Genomic DNA, 19,761 nt, shown 5'->3' with positions numbered 1-19,761 from the left:
GAATCTGAGTGTTTTAAGATAATAAACAATTTATTTCAATCTATTTGGTTTTTTTACCCAAAATATAATACTAGCTGTCGTCCGCGAATTAAAAATAAACTTAATCTATATATATAAAAATTAATTGCTGTTCGTTAGTCTCACTAAAACTCGAGAACGGCTGAACGGATTTATCTTATCTTAGTCTTGAAATGTTCGTGGAGGTCTAGGGAAGGTTTAAAAGGCGAGAAAAAATTCATACCGCTGTTAAGTGTTTTTTTCCTGCGCGCGGACGGAGTCGCGGGCGACAGCTAGTAAGTAAATAAATATTACGTGAAATAAAGTAATAGAATTTATGTTCTAAAAAAATAGAACACAGCGCCATCTATTGGGTGTATTTGCAACCTAGATGTCAAATGAATTTTATCTATGAATCAACTTACACCGCCATCTATGAGAACTTCATAAAACTAAACAGTAAATAAACACTTACTTAAGTAACAATTAATTGATAAACTTTACTCGTTTACCGTTTACATTTACGACATAAGCGAATAATTGAGATGATAACTATCCAGTAAGTTAGACCAAAATACGAGTACATGTGAAATTTGATTGAAATCAGTTCAGTAGTTTTGGAGTTTATTGGCAACTAGCTTTTACCCGCGACTCCGTCCGCGCGGAGTAAAAAACGGGGTAAAAATTATCCTATGTCCGTTTCCTGGATCTAAGCTACCTGCCCACCAATTTTCAGTCAAATCGATTCAGCCGTTCTTGAGTTATAAATAGTGTAACTAACACGACTTTCTTTTATATATATATATATATATATATACATCGTGACACAAGATTTTTATATACATATCTTAAGAAGTTATGCTTAATTTTAAGTTTTTGGAAGAAATAAGAGAAACAAAAAAATCAAGATAAAAAAATTTTTTTTTTTACTTAATTCATGATTTATTAAAAAATACATTTATTTTTATATTTACAAATCTTCTGTACTCCATTTATATGCTTCTTCTTGTTGGGCTTTCCTCTTGCTTTGTTGGTCAAAGTATTTCTTTTCGTAACCATTTGATCTGTCAACACCGTCCCAGCGATAGCCAGGTCTTATATTAAACCTATTCGGTGGAAAATTACCCTTATATTTAGGTTTTTCTGAAAATAAAACAATAAAATATGATTCTTAACCATCTTACTAATATTATAAAGGCAAAAGTTTATATGTATGGATGGATGTTTGAAAGTATCTCCGGAATGTCTCAATGGACATGGTAGAAACTAGGTAAGGATATAGAACATAGATTGGAAGAATACATAGGCTACTATTTTTTTTAAACTAGTAAATTACAACGATAAAAACTGTAAATTATTATTTATTTATATCATTAGATGGCAAATGAGCAGTCATCTGAATACATCTAAAAAGCGAAGCGATCGCTGCAAATAGACATCAGCAATTGCAGATGCGTTGCCTACTTTAAATCGACAGAGAAGGGGACGCATAGCAAGAGGATATATCTTATCATATCCACATCCCCTTTCTATAGTTTCTTTAAAAAAATCTTGAGAAGAAAATTTGATGAAATATTTATTTCATCCCTCCGAGTCAAGGTCAAGTTAAAGAACATACTGTTAGGCAAAAAATATCCGAAGTTAATTTAAAAAAACTATAATTAATGTTTAAAAACGTATAATATAATAAACATACCGGGTGGCAACTCTCCTCTCTCTACTTTCTTGTCTCTGATATACCTCAGCATCGGATCTCCTTCTCTTTCAACTCTTTTCAATGTATCTTCCAGATCTCTGTCATCTCTGTGTCTTGCGAGAGGTTTTGACGCTTCATGCATATATTCTTGTATCTTAGCTTCTTGAGCTTCTACTTGTTTTATTCTGGAAGATAAAAAAAAAGATATAACACAAAATATTAAAAAAATTCAAAATTAGTAACATATCAATTGAATTTAATTTCTATATATATTCATTTAATTATTTATTATTTATTTAACATATTTTATAAAAAAAAATAGTAAAACACTAGCTGATTCAAGCAACCAGTGGTGAGGAAGAGATAGGAACCTCACTATGCGCTCGGTTTCTAGAATAACTGCCTTTTGTATCAGACATTTGGATTAAGGGAAAATGTTCAGCGAGAGCTTCTTAAGATGTTGGTTGAAGCTCTTCTTATCAATTATTATTTTCTATTTTTTATTATTTTCACAACTTAAATAGAAAAATAAAAATATTGCTTCAATAAAAAATAAATTAATATTTTGGTACAAATGCGAATTTTGTAAAAGTTTAAGCAATAGAAATCCATCGTAAAAATTAATTTATGTATAACTAAAAACATTTAAATTTAAATTTTAATTAATTTTTAATATTACCCTTTATTCCATCTTTTATATTTTTCATCCAACTCTTTTTGTCTGTCTGCTTTTTCTTTCTGTTTCTGTCTGTCTTCTGACGTCTCCCTTTTGCCTTGAAAATTGCAAACAAAACTTTGTTAATTCAAGTTAACCGTATTCAGATTAATTTAATTTCATTATTTCATACGAAATCTTCACTAAGGGACACTCTAAGTGACTTAAAGACTCTTTTAGTAACACTTACCTTTCCTAGAAACGGCTTTGGCATTTCTTCCAGAAATATCATCTGTCATTTTACTGAATGCTTCCTCTTCTCTTTTCCTAAACATCTCATTCTCCTGTCTCAATTGTACAGCATCTTGAAGTCCCGCTTGTTTCCCTTCCAGAGTTCTTGCCATCTTCTTATTAGTTGGTGGAGGACTGTCGCTATTTCTCCTGTAACTCTTTTCTCTGTCTTCTCTGTTCGATCTTCTAGGAGGTGACATGTCTGAGTCACTTTCTTGTTTCCGTTTATTTCGTTTATCTTTTGGATAGCTATCTTTCGAAGATTCATATCTAGTATGGTCTGTATTATGTTTTCTATCATTTCTCTTCTGTAATTCTCTTCTTTTTCTAGGAGGTGAAAGATCAGAATCTGGACTATGGTGCCTATTTCTAGTTGGTGAATCTTTTCTGGATTTACGAGGTGATCTTTCATTACTATGCCTAGTTTTTTGAGATTTTCTAGGCGGTGATAGATCAGAATCTGGACTACAATTCCTATTTCTTCTTGGTGAATGTTTCTTAGATTTCTGAGATGATCTTTCAGTGCTATCCCTTGTTTTTTGAGATTTTCTTGGTGGTGATAGATCAGAACTGCTTGATCTTTTAGAATTTTTATTTTGTTTTGATTGTTTGTGATTTTTTTGTTCTTTATTTCTTGTTTCAGTGCTAGGTGATCTGTTTCTATTCTTAGCATCATCTATTTGCTCCCATCGACTTTGTTTTCTAGATTTTTCTCTTGATACTTGATTTTCTTTTCGTCTTGGAGGTGAAAAATCTGAGTCGTAATTTTTATTATTTGATTTTGTTTTCTTTGGTGGTGATTCTGCATTTCTTTTTCTAGGTGGACTAAAATCACTATCACTATTATTCTGTCTTTTTGAATTATCTTGAATTTCTTTGACACCTTTTCGTGGTGGTGAAAGATCAGAGTCATTTTTCTTTTCATCCTCGGAATCACTATACATTTTACCAAATATTAACTCATTTTCTTTTTCAATTTCTTTAACGTCTTTCTTGATTTCTTCTATTTGCAATTTACTGTTGAATCCATCATCCTAAAATAAATGAAACAATGTTAGATTCATATTCTTTTACTTCATACAGACTATACAAAAAAAAAAACAACAAAATAATTGGTCCTCTATTACGTTAGTCAAAGTGTGCAACGCCTTTGGAGATCTATAGGGTACTGATCCTAATAGCTGTGGTCAAAAAAATTTGAGATTTGCTGCTTTATATAAATAACAAAGTCACAACATATAATTTTGTAGTTCTATATAAACGGGTCCTATGTATAAGGGCCAAATTATTACTTTTTTGTGTTAAAAGCTACCTCTTAGTTTAATTAACATGCACTTAAGAAAATTACACATTTACAGTTGTAAATGCAATTAGGCCTATGCAGCCTATTTATCTTTATGGTTGAAACTTTGAGAGCCTCTCCTGTAAAGTTGTCAATTTGCACATTGGCCCTTATTCATAGGAGCCATTGATATTTCATGTTCCCAAGTGAAAATAAACTACATACCTGATTGATAACTCTCCATTTTGAAGTAGTTTTAAATTGTTCCATCTTTTTTATTTCTTCCGGCCTCTCATCAATAATGCCAGCAATCTGCGGCGCATCCTCTCCATCATCCAGAATGTCCAGTTCATCACCTTCTAGTGCTCTTAACTTGGTCAAATCTAGGTCATCGTCTATTATCTTGAACCTGAAATATATATAAATTAAACTTATAGTTGAGACAAAAAGTGTAATTTTAGATCTTTTTGAAGTGATAATACCTTTATAGCCTATAATAGATATTTTGGAATCTATAGGATCAAACTGCGTTTAAATATAATTTTAAATTTATAATTAAAATGTATACGTTTTGTTTCATTTTGTCGCGAATCTTACTACACCAAATATGTATAAATTATAAAAACTTTTATAAAATTTACCCTTGTCCTTTGACGACTTTTTTCTTCTTCTTTTTCTTGATTCCAGTTGTTCCAGTTAAATACTTTTGTAAGTATGCCTTCTGGTCTATCGTTGCAGACATTTTTAATTATTGTTTTATTTTTAAAATCTTATAAATTCACAAATTTAAAAACATGAACCATATGAATATAAATTTATTCTTAGAAGACATTTTGATTTTGTCATTTGTCACTTGGTTTGGAGTCAACAACAGGGTTGCCAGCCAGGTTACCACTTTATTTATTACTGTTTTCCTATTAAAAAAATGTATTCAAATAAATTTTTATATTGATGAAAATACATTTTTCGTAAAATTTATTGAATATTGGCATTAAGGGGTTCACGTTTTACACGTTTAAAACATTCGTTGATCACTGTCAAACTAAATGTCAAAATTCTCAAATTCCCGCCTTGACTAAGTTTTTATTTGTTCAATGTTTAAAAAAAATTGAACAATATAGCATATTACGTTATAATTATGTGTTCAGCAGAAATGAACTCGTTCTTAATGGCATTAGAAGCTGTAAAACAAGACTACACATGTCGTGCTTGTAAACAATTGTGCAAGAAACCGGTTACCTTAATGTGCTGTTTTCATTACATTTGTGAGGAACATTTTGAAGATTTAACAAAATGTCCTTCCTGCGATATACCATTACTAGACAAACCTATTTTCAAAGATGATCGTCTAGATGCCAGTGTCAAATCTACTGTAGAGTTAGATAAAATATTTTCACCATATAAAACTGAGACTAGCACTATACATTTATCTAAAGAAAGTTCCATTAGTAAAGTAAATAAAAATGCTAAGAAACATACAATAAAAACTATGGAAAAAGAAAACAGTAAAACAACATTACATAAGAAAGTTATACCTGAAATCCCAAATACTTCTCTTCCAGCAACGGCTACCAGTTCAAAGTTAACCAGAAAAGTCGAGAAACGTAACAAGAAAGGTGAAACAGCATTACATGTGTCTTGTCGACTAGGCAAGACTGACAGAGTAAGACAATTACTCAATGATGGTGCAAATTCGAATACAAAAGACAATGCTGGATGGACACCATTACATGAGGCTGTTCAAAGTGGTAGACTCGATTTAGTGAGATTGCTCCTTCAATATAATACCCTTGTTAATGTACCAGGTCCTGACAATGAAACGCCATTGCATGAAGCAATTAGGTACAACCATAGAGACATAGTTTATTTATTAGTCACTCATGGGGCTGATTTAGATGCTAAGAATAGTAAAGGAGAAACTCCAATGCAATTAGCTACTGGTGAATTGAGAAAAATCTTAGAGACAGCTGCAGAAAATGTAATACATTCACAAACTGCTAATATATCACATATATCTTTAATACAAATGGAACTAGATTTTGATGATATACATATATATTGCGTCTCCAAATATAATCCAATACAAAATAAATTAAAAACATTAACAAAACATCATAAAAATGTCCACATAGAGCCTAAATTCACTAAAAAAGTTACACATTTAATTGTGGATGCAAATGAGGGTATTTGTTTGCCAAATTTAGATATTTTAAAAGGCATAATCTACAGTATTTGGATTCTATCCACTGATTGGATATTAACACGTTGGCGGACAGTACATGTTAAGAATTACTTCCCAAATGACACTACTTAATCTCATACATTGCCTATGGGCGTAGTGTCAATGCGGTTGCATGTAAAATGTTGTTTAGTGACAGTACGCCTATAGTTTCAGCTTCATTGAACAATTCTAACAGCCGTTTTTGTTCCCTTTCGTACGGATCTCCAGGCGCCATCTGTAGATAAATTCATTATTAATTCAATACCAAAAAACTGCATTCAATACAAACAACCACTAATTTTAGAAGCACAATTACCTTATACAAAATTGAATTTGAATATTTCGATAAACAAAAACACAAAAATACGTCAATAACTTACCACTCGAGCCGTTATTTGCGCGCGAAAATATGAGGTGACACGAAGCCCACCGCCGACGCGCACTACGTGACTAAATGTATGAAAACATGACGCCCACGGGCGTACTGTACGGGGGGAGGGGTACCGGAATTCTGTCAATGTGTGTGTCCCTTGACGTGTTGTAGAACTATGTACGATGACAGTAGGAAAGCCGCATTACTTTTGCGGTGACACTACAACATTCTCTTCCTTGTAAAAGTATTGAAAATCAAACGCCCTCAGCCGTACTGCCGTGACACGAGTATAAACTATTACGACTAAAGGCGTTCTGTCGTATCATTTTTTACTATAGGAACGCCCACAGACGTTACTGTCCATCAATGTGTTAAAAAGCACCGAAAATAACTTGGAGCCGTTTATTGACCATGAAATCAAAGGTGTTGGTACAATAAATTTTAATGGTCCTAAAAAATCTAGATATAATAAATACAAACAACTTCCGGGTCTTTTTAATGGGTGTCACTTTTATTTATACAATTTGAACACCAATTATGAAATATCAAAGACACTTATTTTAAACAAGACGATATTGTCAAAGTTAATAATAGATGCAGGTGGGGTAGTCCTAAGAAGAATTCCGAACCCAGAATCAATCCCGGAAACGGAGAGATTGGTGCCATACCATGCTAAAAAGGGTGGGAAATTAGAAATATGTTCACACTACATCATATTTAGAGATATGTATGAACCAATGTATAATATGAAACATTTAAAAGCTTTACCTATTGGTTGGCTATTGGAATGTATTGAAAAATATGAGTTATGTGAACCAGAGTAAATGTTACCAGACTACTTCTAATTTTTGATATAATAGCTGACCAAATAGTGCTTTGAAGCCAGAAGTTTATTTTTTTTGTGGTATTTATGTTACAGTGGACAAATTATTTCTTACATTCTAAATTATAGGTCTTATGGTGACAGTGTGATGTTAGATCTTAAGTTCTTAAGTGGGATGTATAATATATTCTTTGACTGTAAGTCAAATACCATTCTTATTGCTGCAGTTACTTTAGTTTATTTGAAAATTGGTATTGAATTTATTTTTAACTAGCTTTTACCCGCGACTCCGTTCGCGCGGAATAAAAAAAACACAAGATAAAAAAGTTCCTATGTCCGTCTCCTAATTCTAAGCTACCTCCCCATCAATTTTCAGCTAAATCAGTTCGACCAATCTTGAGTTATAAATAGTGTAACTAACACGACTTTCTTTTATATATATGAGATTTATTTGACAAGAAATTATGTAACATTAGCATAATTAATATTTTATACTGAAGAAAGTATGGATGGATTTCTTAACAGGAGATATTCGTACAAAGGATGTAAATTCAGTTAGAAATGTACAGAAGAGTATGCATATACTGTACCAGCCCTCTCTAGGGAAAGTGGCAGGTTTGTGATGTATATTTTAGACAATGCAGAGTGAAACTCTGTTTTTAAGTTTTTATTTTAAATAATAATATTATGTAAATAGATTTAAGTTTTAAATGCAAATAGAATTGATTTCTTTATTTGATAAAGTACATTGTTTTATAATTAGTTTTAGCTGATAGTAGAAGGTGATATGAAAATTAATCCTGAGTAATAATTATAATTTATGCCTCAAAAAAACCTCTTAGAAGAAAAACAAACTAAATATTGCTGCAACTGTATATTTGCTAAATTATCTAATTAAAAAATCCGTGTCCGATTTCGCGCCAATTTCGTTTTTTTTTGGGAACTAAATTATTTAATTCTTAGTTATTATTGTTGTTATTATTATTGTTATCATCATCGTCATCATCATCGGGTCTGTCTCTCTGTAATAAAAAGAAAAAAATTAGGCAAAATTAGTCTGTGACAATGTATTGCCATATACGTTACCCGAAATTTACCCGTAATAGAAATCAACAATATTTAAATGACTGATAATGATTAGGTCTTTAAATGTATGTAAAAAATTTAAAGTTTACTTACCAAATAGCCATATACCTGAAAAAAAAGATAGGATTTTTGAAGCAATTATTTTAAATATAATTCATTATTTTTCTGATAAAATATCTTTTAACCAGTGATTTTTTATCTGTGGAGTAATTTTTGAATTTCTCCAGAGCATACAAATCTTTAAGAGTAACAAAGTAATGTAACGTTGTAGAACATTGCGAGCAAATGTAGTGCATTAATACAACACGTAAACGTACTTTGTGACGTCATTATTATCGTCATAATGGATTTCAGATTCCATGACGTATACAATTAATATATTCAATATTAGTAATAGCATACATATTAAAACTAGCTGTCTGAAAAAAACTTAATAGCGGTATGAAAAATAGATGGTAGCCGATTCTCAGACCTATTGAATATGAATATAAAATGTCATAACAATCGGTCAAGCCGTTTCGGAGGAGTATGGTAACTAACATTGTGACAAGAGAATCTTAAATATAAAATATATTCTCACTGCTTATACAGCTACTAAAATTAGAATAACTTTCCATATAGTATCATTATTTATCTATTTATTTACTAAAACTTACGTAGTTACTAGGGTGCGCGTAGTTGGGAAAATCCTGTAGACAAAATGAGATTAATTTGGAAAAATTTTATGACAAACTGTCGACATTTTACTCCACATGGTGATGGAAACTGCTGGTTATAAGTTGGAATAATTAAAACGTGGGGGCTTTCAAGAGTAGAGTGAATAGGTATTTACAAAGCTAGCGCGTACCATCTTTGTCAACCATTGTTTGGGATCGTAGTCAAGCGCTAGCTCTCTCAATAAAAAAAAACACCATTTAAAATAATCAAATCATATTACTAAATCACTATTACACTGTATTTACATCTCATCTCTAAGATAATTTAGACATTAGTATAAAAATAATAAAATATTAAATAATACACTAACCGGCTTATATTGGTTCACGTAGGGATGTTCGTACTGTAAGCAAAAAAAAAAACATTTTGTATAATCTATATATATAAAAGAAAGTCGTGTTAGTTACACTATTTATAACTCAAGAACGGCTGAATCGATTTGACTGAAAATTGATGGGCAGGTAGCTTAGAACCAGGAAACGGACATAGGATAATTTTTACCCCGTTTTCTATTTTGTTTTATTCCGCGCGGACGGAGTCGCGGGTAAAAGCTAGTTAGAAATGAAATAATGATTTTATTTTCATTTATTCAAGAAAATTTATAAATAAACGTGATACTTACTCTATCACTATAATAGTGGTAAGGATGCTAAAATATACAAAGCATAATTAATTTACATTTAAATTTTTTAACATAATTTAATTTAACACGTTTAATGATGTTCACGCCTTAAAATAAACTCGCAAAGAGACTACGTGGCATCAAACTAGTTACAAAAAAATTTTGAAGTTAAATTCAAAATCTACTAGTCTTCTAGTTATTTAAAAAAAAAAATGGGACCCATCTGCAAGCACTTCCTTTCGATTAAAATATTTTTTATCAAAATCGGACCACCAGGGGCGGAGTTTCGCGGTAACACACATAAAAAAAATACAGTCGAATTGATAACCTCCTTATTTTTGAAGTCGGCTAAAAAGAATGATCGACGAAGAAGAAAGAAGTGATCATTATAAAAAAAAAGATCTGATTGTACCTTATCACCATTGTAGTGGTAAGCTTCCTAAAACAAAACAATATTTGCATGATAAGTGCGGTAAAAATGATTATCAAACTAACCTTATCCCTACAGAGGGTCGGCAGAGTATGTACTACCCTGTCATACAACTCTAACTCTATCAGCCGTAAAATATGTATTTCATATAGTTGCCGAGAAATTCATTAATTCATACAAAATATTTAAGACAGGTAACAAGACATTCGTCTTTTTAATTTTAATGGGGTTCCAATTTTCAAACAAAGCCATACAAATAATAATAAATATAATACTAACTAAGGTAATAAAAATATTAAGAACCTACATACCCTGTCGCCAAAGTGTTGGAATATCTGAAATAAACAATGTAATTATGAAGTAATATTGATTTATTAACGAATGGGAAAGTTTGGATGGATGGATGCTTTTACTATGTAGTAACGGTTCTCCCAGCATCCTGGGCGAGATTTCTACGACGCCCTTTTATAGAAGAAATAGATAACCCGGAATAGCGCAAAGGCTGTTTTAGCAGGATTGTTTTTATTTTTTTATTTTGGGAAAGTTTTCTAAATCAATGAAACATGCAACATTATATGTTTACCTTGTTATTAAAAGGCTGGTAATGTTGCTGAAAAAATAAAGAGGAAACGTAAAAAAATATTTAAAAATATCATATCGTGGGGTGAAAGGCTATTTGTTTTAAGCGACATTTTTTGCGATATTGACTTTTCTGATATAAGTACTTTTCTGAATATATATATATATTCAGAAAAGTCAATATCGCAAAAAATGTCGCTTAAAACAAATAGCCTTTCACCCCTCACCCTTCGATATGCAATAAGTAAAAACTTACATATTGTATATGATATGAGTGGCAAATATTTTTAAAATGTTATAGAATTTTTGGAAAACTTACCGGTGGCGAAACTTGTGGTGCAACCTGTAGAAAACATTAACAAACATTTAAGTAATCGCCAATCGGCAGCTAGTGAACTACAGACGACCTACCATAAATATTTGCGACACGTGCTTCCGTAACACCAGCAACAAAATATGTAAATTTTCATGACGAACGTTACGAATATTAGTATTAGGTCCCCCTTTTAATTGTGACACTAGTAATATGTTTCAACATTAATATGAGGTTTTTAAATACTTATATAGTACTACAAACTTACTGACCCGGTAGACAAAAGGAAAACTAAAGTACAATATCACATTAACATCCCAGTCAATATCAAAAAGTACTGCAGTGTTCTGAAATGTCTTATTGTCTTGTGTGTCTCTCTCTCTCTCTAGGTGCCTCTCCATTAATGGAGGTTGGCCGTCAGCTCCACGCTGGCATTATACGTCTACTCCTTGATATTACGCAGCCACGATTTCTTTCTTCGTCCAGTGCGTCTTTTGCCTGCAATTTTGCCCATCACAATAAGTTGGAGAAGGTCGTATTCTTTGTGCCGCAGAACATGTCCTAGATAGGCGATCTTTCTCTTTTTGATAGTCTGCTATACTTTATTGTCTTGTGTATGATTTTGTAAGTATATTTTCCATATATACCGACAGAATTAACCGCGATAGTCGCCACCGGGTCAGATAAATTTGTAGCAATATAGATCTGTATTTGTTTCAATTCCAGATTCAATAACGTAATTAAAAAGTAGATTGGAATTGTTTTCATTCCGAGCGTTGTTTTGTCGGAATGTAGTTCGTTTAACAATATAATGACTAAATAAATGCCAGGAATTATTCGAGAATAGGAGAGAAATTTATTAATGGATTTACATTTATGTTCCTTAAAAAATCTAAAGTGGAATCATTTGACATCGATTGTTGTATTCTTAAGCTGTTTTAATTTTAGCACTTACTATTTTTTATTCTAATACATCTGACGATAAATTTGATTAAAGTTTTATTTTTATAATTAAACTATGCAGCTTTACGTAGGGCCACAGTAGTGCCCCCTACGACAAACTCCTTTTGTCTGCATACGTTGTAGCATACTTATATTATATTAATAACTTATCAAGTCATATCTACGTAGTCTACAATTCTGTAGCATAGCGTAGCGTGGCAAATTACTTGTATGCTCCTCTACGAATTGCTACGTCGTTCGTAGCACACACCAAGTCTTATCTAGGGGTATATTAATGTCTACTTACGTATTTAAAATGAAGACTCTGAAATTTAATGTTAAGTTATTTTCTTACAACAGTTACGTAACAGTCTTCAAAGACAAAAAAGTTAAAGTTACATAAAAGACAAAATTAAACGAAATTAACATAGTTTATTAATTTTTTATTTGGGATGTGACATATAGTGGAGTTAATAAAATTAATAAAGACACTTACTCCTAAATCGTAGACACGTGGGTTGACCTGAAAAAATGATCACTTTAACTAAAAATATATAAAACAAGCAATCGTCGGTGGCTCAGGGATTTAACCTGTAATCTGCAGGTCTTGGGTTAGAATACCCGCCATGTACCAATATGGTTTCGATTTTCGATTTACATATGTACATTCATTTGACGTTCTTAAAGTGAAGGAAAACATCGTGATGCAACATATCTGTGAAGAAATTCAAAGATATGTATGAAGTCAACCAACCAGCATTTGGCCAGCGTGGTTGACTATGGCCTAGTCACCCCTAACTTGGGGTAGGCTCTGAGCGCCTTGGGACGTATAGTGAGCTGATGATGATCATTATTAACTCACGTTTCTATTTTTAGATGGACTCTGAAAAGAGTAAATAAAAAAGATATAGTAAAGATTGTTATACAATCGCTAGTTGTCTAAACGTAATAATTAAGTTGGATATAGTTCTAGGATCTACTTACATATGCTACTTTTAGGACCTGGAACCAAAAGAAGGATGATTTTAAATAGTTTTTACTTGAATATAATACTGCTTCTTATTCTTAGTATTAATTTTTTCCATAAATACACGTGTTCGGTTTTTTAAAGTATTTAAAATTCTATTTTCTATTATATTGAAAATATTAATAACAATTATAGATTAACGTCTTACTCCTTTGCCTTGAAATTTCTGAAAAATAAAACGTAAGTGTGATACAACCAGTACCTAATCTATAATAATAATAAAGAGGAAAGATTTGATTGTTTGTTTGTATTGAATAGGCTCCGTAAGTACTGATGTGATTTGAAAAATTCTTTAACTCCTGGAAAGTTACACTATCTGAAATAGACAATTTTATTATTCCGTGCGGACGAAGTCACGGGCAACTGCTAGTGTAATAACTTCAGTTTGTAATCCTTGAAATATTTCAATATCTTAGTCTTGTTAGAGAGAAGATTCCAATAGTCTAACTTGAACGACTCGGGTAACTTGACTAGGACTTTATATTGAATAATATACTTTGTACGACAAGTATCGTTGAGTTGTATTAGTTTCAAAGTTCAGAGTTACTTTATAGTTGGATACAATATTTACTAAAGTATTTAATCTAGCATTTATATATAAGAACTAGCTTTTACCCGCGACTCCGTCCGCGCGGAATAAAAAATAGAAAAAGGGGTAAAAATTATCCTATGTCCTTTTCCTGGTTCTAAGCTACCTGCCCACCAATTTTCAGTCAAATCGATTCAGCCGTTCTTGAGTTATAAATAGTGTAACTAACACAACTTTCTTTTATATATATAGATAAATATTGTGTGCATTACTCAAAAGAATACAGTTAGACAATAATTAGTATGCTTACCGCTGATAATCGTTCCAACTCCTTAGCGAGTAAGTCTAGATGAGAGTTCTAAAAGGAATAATTTTATAACTTAGAATTAAGATATCTAATAACAAATTAATAACTGGGTAACTTATATTAATTATACCTTCGCCTCATTTGAGTATGTATTCTTCGGAGTAACCTAAAATAATATAAAATTATTAACACAAAGGATAAATAAAATAGCTAAAAAATTAAAAACATAACATTAATACAGACCTGAGGTCCATCTACGTCATATGACTCTTTAACCAATTCCTGAAACAATAAACTCGTACACAATAACAAGAGACTTGCGACCGATGATGTCACAGAGATGGACGAAGATAAGTTAGGCGACTCTACCACTCAAATTGGCAGCTATTTTAAACTATGTATATGATTTCTGTAGTTGTTGGTTTGATTTCGTTGTGTCAATAACCGTATCTTATCTATAATGCAGTTTAATAGTATTATAGGTAAAAAAAAATATTTCTTAAAATGTCATGTGAAACAGTTACCCTTAAAGCCCCAAAATCATCGTTGTTGCGACGATCATCGTTATTCTGTGGAAAAGATTTAACAAATAAATGTAGTTACATTATACGAATAAAAACCTATTTCATTTCACTCAGTTAAAAAACAAATAAGCTAAACTATATAACTTTAATTATTATTTTATTGCGCGTCGAATTTACAAGAAAAAGTAAAATATGTATGTATGTAAAATATGTACGTGTCTAAAAAGAGTATAAAAATCCTCCAAATTCCATATTGTACCGTAATATGGCGAGGGTTTTTGTATTTCTGGTCAAGCTATAGATGTGTCCTTGGGCCTCGTCACCAGCTGTTGTTGTAGCAGGTGTGCAGGCGAATGATCAAGGAAGCCGTGGTATTATAAAATATTTTTTCTTCCAAAATTACAAATTGACACGTCGTTTTTGAGTTAGTTTTGTGGGTCTATAGGATTTGTAGGCATCTTAATATTTGGAATTAGTTTATATACTCATATTTTACATTTTTCGATTCTTTATGGGGGAAAGGACAGCTGCGACGCCCTTTCGGCGACGCCCAAGGGTGTATTTTTTTATGGCGAACTGTACTCTAAAAGGCTTTACTGATTTTGTAGAATGATTGTAAACGTAATATATAAATATTTAATAAATTATACTGTTTTTGTATATGTTAATCTGAGTGGAACTTCGATTAGCAATTATAATATTTTACATGGTTAACATATTAAAGGACTGATCATTGTGGTGATCTTTTGGGGAGTCCTATGCCCAGCAGTGGGCGTTACGTGGCTGAAAAGAAGGAGATATTAGTGACTTACATCATCGTCATCTCGATCGACATTATTCCTCTGTAAAAATTACAACATGGATTCTTTAATTTCATATTATACTAGCTTTTACCCGCGACTCCGTCCGCGCGGAATAAAAAATAGAAAACGGGGTAAAAATTATCCTATGTCCGTTTCCTGGTTCTAAGCTACCTGCCCACCAATTTTCAGTCAAATCGATTCAGCCGTTCTTGAGTTATAAATAGTGTAACTAACACGACTTTCTTTTATATATATAGATAAGTAATGTGGGATGAATAGAAACAAATGTCAAATCGACGCCCCCAACGAATAATCCCGTAATGTACTCTTACCGGGTTTTTGCTTCTCCTGAAAAATTTGATTTTTCCTATTACGGGGTTATTCGGTGGGGGTGTTGATATATGGATCATTGAACTATTTATTCTAATAATAAGTCAACTTCTTCGAACTTATTGTAGATGAATAAAAATCTAACGGTAACCAAGGTTACCGATAGCAGCAGGTCTGCAGACCCCCTACTAGGGGGTACAAATAAAAAAAATAATAATGAAAACAAAATTAGAAATAGCTTACATCTTGATATTGGATGATTTTTTAGTTAGTAAACCAACTATTTACTACAAATTTTACTATACAAATAAAACCAGAAGATTGGTGTAAAAATACTCTGTTTATTTCTTACTTACCTGACCATCATTTCCATCAATCAACTGTAATTAATAATTGAATATTAATTATCACTATGAGTAAGTTAATTATTACTAAATCTATCCATTAGTGTAGTTTTCTTACATTTACTAAATCTTCATTAAGGGACTCCTATATAGTAAGTAACTAAGTAGTAGTAGTAGTTACACTTAATATCCATGAAACATAGTACTCGTATAGTTAATCCATACAATTAATAAAATTGGAATGTCTGTATTATATCGAAAATCTTTACCTGTCTCTGTGTCTGTCTATCTATCCGCAAGTTTGTATTTGTTTCGGGTAATCTCCGAAACGGTTGGACTGACTTTGTCGAGACTTTCCCTTCCCACCTTTTTCTTATAAGGAAAGGATGGGAAGAGGAAGTGGATTTGACAGAGGAGGATAGGCATTGGAAGGGGATATATCCTTTTATGTGCGTTGCCCCTTCCGTCGATTAAAGGTAGGCAACGCATCTGCAATTGCAGATGTACATGGGTAGCAGTCACTTCACTATTTCGGTATATTCAAGTAGCAGTTTGCTCGTTTGCCACATTGTGATATAAAAAAATAATAATATTCAATAACTTACTTTTAAACTTAATGTTTGTAATCTTCTACGATTTTGGTTGTGCTGAAAGAAATTAGTTTTTTTATCACTAATCTTATTAAAAAAAATAACGTTCAGTCTAAAAACATGAGTAAAATTAAATGTATTTTAAATAAAGAACAACAATTAATTCTTTTCCTAATTATGTCAGTTTCATTAAATTGTTATTAATGATTTGTCAGTCAATAGATAATGATAATGAATCTAATTTTCATCATTAAATTTTTATCGTTACTCAAGGGAATTAACGCTTAAATTAATTCGTGTCGAGTAAAAATTTGTCGCTGACATAAAAATCCTCAAAGATCCTCGAGGGCTTCCAATTTTCCCTTTTTACTTTTAATGGCTTCTGTTTTCCTAATTTGCTTAGGTTTGTCGTATTTCAAAGGCCCCATTTCATTAAACGAAAATGAACAAAAGTTAACTTTTGTTTTAATATTTTATAATTAGAATGAAATAGCATCTTTTCATATTTCCTTTTCACTTTAAAAGATATCCTTTAAAATTAATAATCAATGTCTTTTTACCGCGTCATTTCTTTTTTATCTTTGATCTTTTTTGGTACTATATTTTCTATATTTAGTTTTATTAAAAAGTCTACGAATTTTCAAAAGAAAGTTTACGTAAAATAAATAAATAATATATAACTTTCATTATTTTTATAGACATGCTAAGATTCCAGTGGTCCTAGTACGAATATTTGTCAAATCGCCATCGTATCGTCATCAACAAAATATGTATTAAAATTTGTATAGCTCACGTAAAGTAGACCAAATATGTTATACTAATTTTGACGTAATCAACGATGACGATACTAAGACGATTATCACAAATATTCGTACTAGGCCATCTAAAAGTTACTTAGAACTTGTGATACAATGATGTATGTCACAAACCTGATCATGATCGTCGTCATTGTCATTGATCTGTAAATTAAAAAAACATAAGAAGGCTGAAGTAAACTTCATCAACGTTCTAACATTCTATCAGAATGTACTGGATCGACCGGTAAAATACCAGGACCAAACAAAGGACATACGTCAAGTAGAATATTCTGCCTTTCGTTTGAACGAGGTGCAGGAGACCAAATATCAGTCATTCCCTTCGTTTTCTAATATGGATAGAATACCCTCTTTCTGTCCTCTGTAGATTAAAGGTAGGCAAAACATCTACAAATGTGGACAGTTAATTTAATATTATAAACTAGCTATTACCCGCGACTCCGTCCGCGCGGAATAAAAAAAAAATAGAAAACGGGGTAAACATTATCCTATGTCCTTTTCCTGGTTCTAAGCTACCTGCCCACCAATTTTCAGTCAAATCGATTCAGCCGTTCTTGAGTTATAAATAGTGTAACTAACACGACTTTCTTTTATATATATGGATTTGATAGTAAATAGATTCTCACCGGCGTTGATAATACAACAGCTATGCAAAGACCAAATAAAAACAAACACTTCATCATTTTGTTTGAGACTACGATGACCATGTAAACTTCTCTCTTAATATAAACCCTGTTCCTAAAAGCATGGATAATTGTAATTAAAAAGAACATAACTAAGCAATCAAGTGCGTAATCGAACATCGTACAATTAATGTTTTCTAATTATTTCAATTAATTGATTTAAAATCGGTATGAAATTCAATTTGGAACATAATTAGTTATGGATACCTATTGATGCGTAGAATTTAAAAGTACAATTAAATTAAAAAACGTTTCAACTGCCCAGTCTTTTCGCTAATCTTACCACTAAGATCTAAGGTCAAACAAATAGGGATTGAAAATGCCAAAACAGTGCTACATATTGCCATCCTTTTCATTTGACTTGACAACAGAGATATCAATATGTTTTTGTACGAAATAAAAAAGGTTATGTATAGATTTTTCGGCAGTGAAAATTCACGGATATATAAAATTGGAAACTTTAAAATGTTCCAGTTAAAATTGTTCAATGGCTTTTGAAACTAGTACCGCCGTTTTCAGATAGTACTTGAAAAAAATATGAACTTTTTTCGATTGACTTCCTGAATAGTGCTACAGTTTTTATTCAGACACATTTATGTTATGGTCATAATTTGAATATTGTTATATTAAAAACTTACCAGCAACTTTAGTGATGAACGAATGATATATAACATAATTTATATTAAAATTAATTAAATGAATATATTTAATAACATAAACATATATTATAATTGAATGGTATATAACACATTATTTTAGTACAGCAATTTAGCATCTTTAGTCCGATATATAGATGATTTTATTGTGAAGTTCTAAACGAACGAAATCCACAATAACTTCATAGTTTACAGCTTTGAAAATGTAAAAAGACCAATTTTACTCGCTTAGGTAAAAGTAAAATTATTATCAAGAACTAAAAACAATAAAAAATTATATTTTGCAATATAGGTATAGTGATATTCAATTGAATATTTAAATAAAAGGCGTTTGAATGTAAAGAGGTTTGATTTTAAATTCAAAAAATAGAATAGACGATGCGAAATCGGCGAGAGGTCGAGTCGGCAACGATCGGTGGTTGCCTAGCAACCCTCCCCGCCGATCGCACAGACCAACGTCACACAGAATAATTTATCACATACTGATTGATATGAACCGAATTTACTTTACTATGACATCAGAGATAACATGGAAGTTGTCATTGATTGACGTTAAACCAATATGTAACTTTTATCTGAACATTTGTATAGTCCAAAAGAAATGTTTCATCTCTTTGCTTTTAACGATATACTATATGATCCGTCTCTTTCATGTAACTAAATGTACAAAGACTTTTTTGCGGGAGTAAAGGCGCTTACTGCCACGAAATAAGCTAATAGTGCTATAAGCATAGGTGGGCACAGTTAATCGAAAAGTTAACTTCGTTAATCATTAATTCGTTAATAAAAAATTTAACTTCGTTAATCGTTAAAGCGTTAAATTCTCGAAAATTTAACGCAAGTTAAAGTTAATCGTTAACAGTTAACCATACCAAAATTATACATACTACTTTCACACTTATGGTGGCGACACTTGTTTAAAATATTAATTTGATTATTTTAATTATGAAAATTAATTTTTATTACTATGAAAATGATTTTTTATAAATATAAAAATTAATCTTAATTCCATAAGACATTATTGGAGACAAGTGCGGAAAGCCTGTCATTGCAAAGAGTTCCGACAAATGTCTACCCGAGCCGAGGCGCAGCCGAAGGTGAGGGTTGACAGTTGGCACAAGTTGTA

At 31.6% G+C, this 19,761-nt stretch overlaps 2 protein-coding genes and 4 long non-coding RNA genes across 6 annotated transcripts; 1 reads left to right on the top strand and 5 right to left on the bottom strand.

Moving 5' to 3' along the window:
• Nucleotides 1-967: 967 nt before the first annotated feature.
• Nucleotides 968-4,723, bottom strand: LOC106709428 (BUD13 homolog). The gene is made up of 6 exons (XM_014501230.2): nucleotides 4,563-4,723; nucleotides 4,147-4,330; nucleotides 2,599-3,673; nucleotides 2,373-2,466; nucleotides 1,694-1,878; nucleotides 968-1,140 (listed from the first exon to the last, which is right to left on the bottom strand). The coding sequence occupies exons 1-6, from the start codon at nucleotides 4,661-4,663 to the stop codon at nucleotides 968-970; spliced, it is 1,812 nt and encodes a 603-aa protein (XP_014356716.2). The 5' UTR covers nucleotides 4,664-4,723.
• A 257-nt stretch (nucleotides 4,724-4,980) lies between these two features.
• LOC106709432 (BRCA1-associated RING domain protein 1) lies at nucleotides 4,981-7,380 on the top strand. Its single transcript, XM_045684759.1, has 2 exons — nucleotides 4,981-6,175; nucleotides 6,884-7,380. Exons 1-2 carry the CDS (start codon nucleotides 5,060-5,062, stop codon nucleotides 7,337-7,339), a joined length of 1,572 nt encoding a protein of 523 aa, XP_045540715.1. The 5' UTR covers nucleotides 4,981-5,059; the 3' UTR covers nucleotides 7,340-7,380.
• A 954-nt stretch (nucleotides 7,381-8,334) lies between these two features.
• Nucleotides 8,335-9,820, bottom strand: LOC123722566. The gene is made up of 5 exons (XR_006756523.1): nucleotides 9,764-9,820; nucleotides 9,452-9,484; nucleotides 9,081-9,113; nucleotides 8,518-8,532; nucleotides 8,335-8,360 (listed from the first exon to the last, which is right to left on the bottom strand). It is a non-coding gene; the product is annotated as an uncharacterized LOC123722566 (long non-coding RNA).
• Nucleotides 9,821-10,174: 354 nt separating this feature from the next.
• On the bottom strand, nucleotides 10,175-11,145 carry LOC123722540. The gene is made up of 4 exons (XR_006756514.1): nucleotides 11,092-11,145; nucleotides 10,777-10,803; nucleotides 10,505-10,528; nucleotides 10,175-10,202 (listed from the first exon to the last, which is right to left on the bottom strand). It is a non-coding gene; the product is annotated as an uncharacterized LOC123722540 (long non-coding RNA).
• A 1,704-nt stretch (nucleotides 11,146-12,849) lies between these two features.
• LOC106709423 lies at nucleotides 12,850-13,944 on the bottom strand. Its single transcript, XR_006756511.1, has 4 exons — nucleotides 13,894-13,944; nucleotides 13,203-13,220; nucleotides 13,012-13,029; nucleotides 12,850-12,910 (listed from the first exon to the last, which is right to left on the bottom strand). It is a non-coding gene; the product is annotated as an uncharacterized LOC106709423 (long non-coding RNA).
• A 75-nt stretch (nucleotides 13,945-14,019) lies between these two features.
• LOC106709438 lies at nucleotides 14,020-16,543 on the bottom strand. Its single transcript, XR_006756524.1, has 6 exons — nucleotides 16,497-16,543; nucleotides 15,904-15,927; nucleotides 15,227-15,256; nucleotides 14,415-14,459; nucleotides 14,134-14,172; nucleotides 14,020-14,056 (listed from the first exon to the last, which is right to left on the bottom strand). It is a non-coding gene; the product is annotated as an uncharacterized LOC106709438 (long non-coding RNA).
• Between the last annotated feature and the right edge of the window lie 3,218 nt (nucleotides 16,544-19,761).

The sequence above is a fragment of the Papilio machaon genome, chromosome 27 (genome assembly GCF_912999745.1).
Source record: "Papilio machaon chromosome 27, ilPapMach1.1, whole genome shotgun sequence".
Classification (NCBI taxonomy): domain Eukaryota; kingdom Metazoa; phylum Arthropoda; class Insecta; order Lepidoptera; family Papilionidae; genus Papilio; species Papilio machaon.
This window is presented reverse-complemented; position numbering and strand designations above follow the sequence as displayed.